The 7,050-nt window shown below is 38.5% G+C and overlaps 1 protein-coding gene across 1 annotated transcript; it reads right to left on the bottom strand.

Annotated features, from left to right (window-relative positions):
• Positions 1-2,246: 2,246 nt before the first annotated feature.
• Positions 2,247-7,021, bottom strand: trappc6bl (trafficking protein particle complex subunit 6B, like). Its single transcript, XM_042486597.1, has 7 exons — positions 6,729-7,021; positions 6,326-6,423; positions 5,982-6,049; positions 5,765-5,882; positions 5,378-5,461; positions 5,138-5,231; positions 2,247-4,512 (listed from the first exon to the last, which is right to left on the bottom strand). Exons 2-7 carry the CDS (start codon positions 6,419-6,421, stop codon positions 4,481-4,483), a joined length of 492 nt encoding a protein of 163 aa, XP_042342531.1. The 5' UTR covers positions 6,422-6,423; positions 6,729-7,021; the 3' UTR covers positions 2,247-4,480.
• Between the last annotated feature and the right edge of the window lie 29 nt (positions 7,022-7,050).

The raw sequence follows: 7,050 nt of genomic DNA, 5'->3' as shown, positions 1-7,050 counted from the left end.
TGACATGTATACCTTTCTGTGTGTGTGTTTTTTTGTTTTTTTTTTCTGGTTTGTCACGGATGGGCTGGAAAACACATGGTAAATAGAAGAGAGCAGCATTAAAGCCAGTAAAATGTTATAGTGGTTATTTTTAATAACTCTAAATTATTCGGTCTCTCTTTCAAACACAATGCTAACAAAAGTTTTGTTCAAGTGCTGCTTGGGCGGAGACATCTGGTATTTTCAGCCGGCTCAATATTGCATCGTACTGGCAAATTAAGGAGCTAAAATTAGCGTGTCTAACTGGGTGTTGAATTTCCATCACTGATGATGAAAGCCAGTCAGAGCTGGAGACGATAAATACCCATGACTACTGCAGAGTCATTTGACCCGAAGAGTGAATGCCGATTGTACTTTCCCATTAATTAAAAAAGCCAGATGTTGGCGGGCATTAGTGGGGTTTTTGTGCAGTGGGAAAGGGGCTTCAGACCATAAAATGCTCCCTCGAGAGCCACAGAAGCCATTTTACAACTGTTTTCAAAGGCCGATTGGAAATTGGTGGAGTGCTTCTTTGAGATGCAGTCCAAGTCATTCTCTCATTCTCCTCCCACTTTTTCATGGCAACCATTTATGCTTAATGGTGGGGTTTGTGCACAAGTTGAGCTGAGGGGCTATTGTTTCAGTGCAGAAGCAACTGATGTGGTAATGTTGCAGGAGTGAAAAACTAGTAAATTATAAAATGCCACTTTTCAAATATTGAGCATTGCTATTATTTCAGTCAAACTTTGGCAATGCATTCCAGGATATCTGCCAGTATATCACCTGGAGGGTTCTAACTAGGAAGGACGTCTAGATTTAGTGCACAACTTTAATGTCCATATAAATGCATCAGAGGTTGTCCACATAATGAGAACAACTTTTCCATTTGCTATCAACTGCCCTGTTATATACAAATTCCACTCTGATGTTGACATTCATGATTAAAGAGAGGTTCAGGAATGAGCCCTAAAACATGGAAATTAGTTGGTATTTTCGCAGTTCTGGTTCCCTCGTCTATAAGTCATTGGGTTTTTGGCTGGATGTCTGAAATAAGGTCTGTGGTAAACACAAGATCAAGTGACTTTCAGTTTTTTATTCTACTACATAAAATATGACAGTAAATCCCCCAATAGTGAAGTTTGACGCTTTTAGGTGGCAGTTGCTAACAAGTGGCTAAATGAGGCTACAGAATGTCATCATGCTGAACAAAGTCAAGCGACCATGGTGTAGTTTGTTTAAAGTCAGCTTTTTACTAGTAGCAATTGCATTTAGGCTTAAAAACTCCTTGAAGTTGTGTTAATATTTTAAGATTATCTTGCTGAACAAAATGCGCAAGCATCGAAAACTTTTTTTTAACTTATTTTCTACAGTAATCAAAAATCCAGTGGGAAAATCCTATTGATTTCAACCAGGGAACCAGGGTGACGCCAACTTCCACATTGGCCTAAAAACCATGATCCATCTTTAGCCATTATGTCAATGAAATATTGAGGTGTTTCTACCTTTATGAGGAAACTGAACAGCTGTAGGTTCCTTGGACTTACCATCACTGAGAACTTATCTTGGTCATCACACATCACCACCCAGTTTAAAAAAGCACAGAAAAGGCTCTACTTCCTACAGAAACTTAGGAAGGCTACATTCTAGAGCAAGATCCTGGCTAACTGCCACAGAGGAGTAATTGAAAGCACACTGCCTGGAAACATCACAAACTGACATAGTTCGTGCACGGCCCAGGACAGGAAGGCTCTACAGCAGGTGATTAAAACTGCCCAGAACATCACTGGTTCCCATCTACAGAGCGCCAGTGACCTCAGTGAAGTGGGATGTCTGCACAGAGCCCAAAGGATACTGAGAGACAGAAGCCACCCCAGCCACAGTCTGCTCACCCTGCTGACATCTGGGAAAAGATACAGAAGTATCTGCTGCTGAACCACCAGACTACAGAGCAGCTTCTTTCCCCAGACTGAGAATCCTGAAGATGGAGCAAGATTTAAGGACAGATTTTACATTAAAAAATGACTAATAAATCTACCTTGTACCTACTATTTTCATGTTGTGCCTATTATAGCCAGCAATTAGTGTTGCCAAAGCAGTAAGAGAAAATATGGAAAGTAACATACATGGTAGTTTATCCAGCCCAAGCCTCAGCGAGAGACACACTGAAAGGATAACATAACATATAAAGACCTTTATTGTGTGAAACTATAACACTGATAGCAGTGGAATATTGGAACACAGTCAGGATACTTTATTAGAGCAGAGACAAAAGTAAAAACAGATTGAGCACCATAATCCTTCAACTAGAGCCATACTAAAATGTAACTACAATGAAAATCCAAACATTAAATACTGTACCATATCTGATGATGGATTTAACAGCAGCAGTATGAGGGTTATTGTTTACACTGACTAAGAACTCATGTTGACCCTTATGTTCTTGATAACGGGAGTAACAGTGTAGCCTGCTGGGAATATCTCAAAAGTCTCACTCACATACAGTAGAACGTCTTAATACCAAGCTCATGATATGGATCAACAGCATCAAGGAAATATTAATAACTTAAGCAGGGATGGTGGGGAATGGACCTGCGGTTGCTAGTTCACACAGCGAAACATGTTGTTATGCAGAGAAGTAATAAAAAAGAGAAAAGGTGATGCATAGATTATTATAACTAAACAGTTCAATTCAATGTGTATTTTATTCTTTACAGTGCCATAAAAAGTGAGAACAAGTTTTGAATTGGTATGTTATTTTTTAAGTCAATGTGAAAACATTTTTTGGATAATTTCTATGAATTAAAATACCATACATGGAAAATAGGATATGCAAAAGGTATCACACCTTATTTGATCACCAATTATTATTATTATTATTATGAATAACAAATATTGAAATAATTAATGGGAGACACTGTGGTTATTCTAACAGACTTTTTAAAATCACATAATTGTTAGAGATTAATTTGTCCTAATAAATATTGTACAAGTAAATTCACATGGGTTGTTTTACATGGCACTGTACAGCCATGTTTGCTCAGCTCAGAGTGCATCAGACAGACAAACTAGAAATTTGAGAGAACAAGGTAGAAAAGGGAAGAGGATCCTGGACAGAATTTGAAAAAATGGTAAAGCGACCGACATGGAAGTAATGCAAGCTTTCTGTCTCCATCTAGTGGCTCAGAGAGGCAACAGCATCTACCCAAGAGGTGATTTATCACTAAATCATTGAATAGTCTTTTCTTATTCAGCAGGCTTTGTTTGGTGGCATTTTTTCACAACATTATTATACAATTAAGAGGAATGTTAAGTTGAGAAAACAAAATAATTAAGAAACAGCACATACTTGTGAAGTTGTAAGTTGTTTTAGGATTCATGTTTGATGAGATTTTTATACAAAGCAATGTGTTATTTAACAAATGTAACCCAGAAATTCATGTGAAATTACTTCGGAGCCATACAACAAGATCAAAACCCATTTGCAACTGACTGTATACAAGGAAAATATCAACACTACATACTACACATATTAATGCTGTGCAAAAGGAACATCAAATGTACATTTTGGTGCCAAAAATAATATGTAAGCGGTCAACTCCATAATGTGATATCCCTACAAAAGATTAGAGTGACTGCCCCCAAATCTAATGACAGAACATAATTAAACTAAGAGTCCTGCACCAATGACTCATTCTAGATTTGCATTTTGCCTTAAAATTAACTGAAATTTAAATGACCACCAGTGTGCATGAAACACCCAGCTCCTAAAGGCAATCCGCCACAAGGCAGAGCAAAGCACCAGGAGCTAGTTACAGATTCTGCAGAGAAACAAATGTTGAATAATGAATCGGATGGGCCAGGTGCAAAGATTTTCAAGAGTTCTAGCTATTATTAGGATGGATGCTCGAAGAGATGGTACGGCAGTAAATTCTTATCCTAAATTAATTTTAACTTTCATTTATTTCTTAGAATTTCTTTGTCCCTTCTCTCAGTTTGGGCATCAAACATTGCAACACATTACAAAGAACATTAAACTATCTTGTGATTTACTACACATTCACATTATTGTATTCACATCACTGACAGTCAATATTTCTTTTCAAAGCTCGACCGAAAAGGCTCAGTCAGGGCGAAGCTCAACTTATTTAGTGAAAACCTAAGTTGAAAACATCCATTATTTCACTTAAATTGATAATAAACTATCAAATGCAAAAAGGGATAAACCAAACCTTCTGTATCAGAGTATCACAAATATATGGTAAGCCCTGGTTAACCCTTTTTGCTCTGTCATGGGTACCTGGTTGTCAGCAGAACATGGCTTGTCCTCTTTGACACAGATGTGAAAATCATGGTGACACTTGATTCCCTCTTTGGTTGGACAGGAACGGCCATCCTCTCCTCAGGATCAACAGAAACCCACAGGGCGCTGTTCATCAATCCCAGGGTAGCAGATAGGATCAGGTCACAACTTTTGGATCACCACTTGAAACTTACCTGGCAAGACAAAATAAAGAAGAGGTGAACCACTTGTTTGGACCTTAAAGGTATAATATGCATGCTTGCCAGCAAAAAAAACAGTAAAAGCACCCCAGGATTCACTCATTTGCCATTTCCCCTTTCTGTATTTGTATTTTTATTTTATTTTATTTTTTTGGCGCTGTGTCTCTTGGATGCCTGCAGCTTGTTGTCTGAAACCTCGTTACTACCCTTTCTGAAAATCCCTAAATTCAACAGAGCACTTTGGGTTTACACACAACATCCTGAAACACAGAAAATAAGGTGTAAAAAGGAAAATGCAGGCTGATGACAAAGTCTCTGCAGAAAGATACACTGCCATATACGTCTTGTGGGTCAAGTGATGATAAAGAGGGTTAACTTCTGTTTAAGTCTATACTTTTTTATGGAAAATCCTGAATCATATATATTCATAAGACGAGTCCAAAATTCAGTATGCTACTTAATTATACCTCTTGAATCTCACCAAAATGTCCTGACCTGACTGACCACACAACCATTCTGACACATTGTATGGGTTACAACAGTTCTTAACAGCACGTTACGTTATCTTGCTCTTTCCCACAATAAAGAGAATCATGAATATGTATTCTGAAGTGCTTACAGGACGGCATAACAGAGACCTCAGCTGTCACAACGCTGTCCAGACCAAGGTTAGACAGAGCTCCTCTCACCACACCACATGAAAAAGCGAGGTACTGAAAAAAGACATACATAAATAAAAAAATTAACATTAGCCATAATGAGATGGATTCTGGTTTCTTTGGCTGTACATCAACAAACGAAGTCTCAAGTGCCCACTTTGAGTGGATCCCTATGAAATAGCAGTATGGAGTATACTGACCTTTGGAGCCTGATCCAGGTACTGTTTTCCACTGGACAGCTGAGTGAGCAGAGAAAACTTGTTGTCCTGCAGGACATAGGTACCCTATAGCAGAAAATAAATGCATGCATTAACACCCCAAGAAACATACAAAAAAATTAACCAACACTAAAAAATGCTTTTGTATATATATATATATATATATTCATTTCTTAATTTATTTACCAGCAAGGCTTCATGTAATTCAAATGCTATTAAGTAAAACATGACCTTAGTTAAGATTAACACACTCCAAGACCTTCCTAGCCATAATTATCTGTGGTATTTATCACAAACTAAGTCACAATTTCACAAAAGAGACCCTTATTCCTGTCAGTGAAAGGATTACTCTTAAGTTTTTTTTTTTACCTGATGGTTTGTTCTGAGGTTGTCAACCTGCCTCCTGAAGACCTTCGTCCAGAAGTCTTTACAGATGAATTTCATTACATCCAACTCATCCTTGAAGCTGGGAGAGTCCCTGGTCAACCTAGATAGAGCAAACATCAACACGAGCCCTTATCATAAATGATGATGCGTGACTCACAGCATTTATCGTTACACATTCAGTATGTGTGTGCTCGTCTACCTTTCAATGAGTCCTTGTCCCACCCTGAAGCCCATGCCTTCAAGGACAGAAACACAGACAGCTCTGTCCTGAAAAGAAGACATGCAAGCTGTTTACTTGCTCAGTGGACAAGCACATACATGTCTGTCTTAGTGTTGCGTGTGCTTTTGAGGCTACAATATTATAATGTGAAGGTGAGGCGTATCATAGAGCCCGAGAGAGGAAAACACATGGTCAGAGAGATTATAATATTATTGTTTGATCGTGATAGTGTTGTGCAAGGTGCTTCCAGACCACAGTCTTACTCAAGGCTAAGGTTATGCCTCATATTCTCTGTCAGTTCATTAATTCATTCCTGAACTCACCTTGTTGTCCATCTCTCCTTTACTGGATTGCTGCTCCTTATAAATGTGTGACACAATCTCCATGTGGAGAAAGTCAAACAAAGACTCGTCTGCCATTCCTGCAAAACGCATAAAAGAGATTATACAACCAAATAAACATTTAAGGGAAAACAGTTAACCTGGTTAACTGTACCTTAAAAGACAAAATCAACTTTGCTGCTAAATGTGAAAACCCTTCACGTTAGCGTTAGCTTGATGGTTAGCTTCAGATGGCAAGCGAGTGATATTTACTGGTAATATTATCAAAGTCTACTTTTTCCTATCTCGGTATATGAAAGATAACGAAGCAAGGCATGTGCTTATGACATAGCTTGCAGTTAATTTTTAATAAATTCAACATAGTAGACGGTGAAATGTACTATACCTGCTAACTGGCTGTAGGCTACACGAAGTAAATACAAGCCTGCTTCCCGGGTTGCGGTCGATATTATCACCAGAGTACTCCTCGAGATTCACGAAGGCGGAGTTAGTGGGAGTTAATATCCAGAGCGACATTAAAAGCAGTCGTTCGCAGTGGATTACATGTCCCAACAACCAACAGTATCTCACATCCAGCGATAAATCACACTGTTCACGGGTGGGAGGCGTTACAAAATTCGTTAGAGACTAGAAAATGACATTTCGGAGTACGCCGATTACATTACAAACTGACCCTTAATGACGAATCTGGCACGTCTATAACGTCA

This window comes from Plectropomus leopardus, chromosome 5 (assembly GCF_008729295.1).
Source record: "Plectropomus leopardus isolate mb chromosome 5, YSFRI_Pleo_2.0, whole genome shotgun sequence".
NCBI lineage: Eukaryota > Metazoa > Chordata > Actinopteri > Perciformes > Serranidae > Plectropomus > Plectropomus leopardus.
This window is presented reverse-complemented; position numbering and strand designations above follow the sequence as displayed.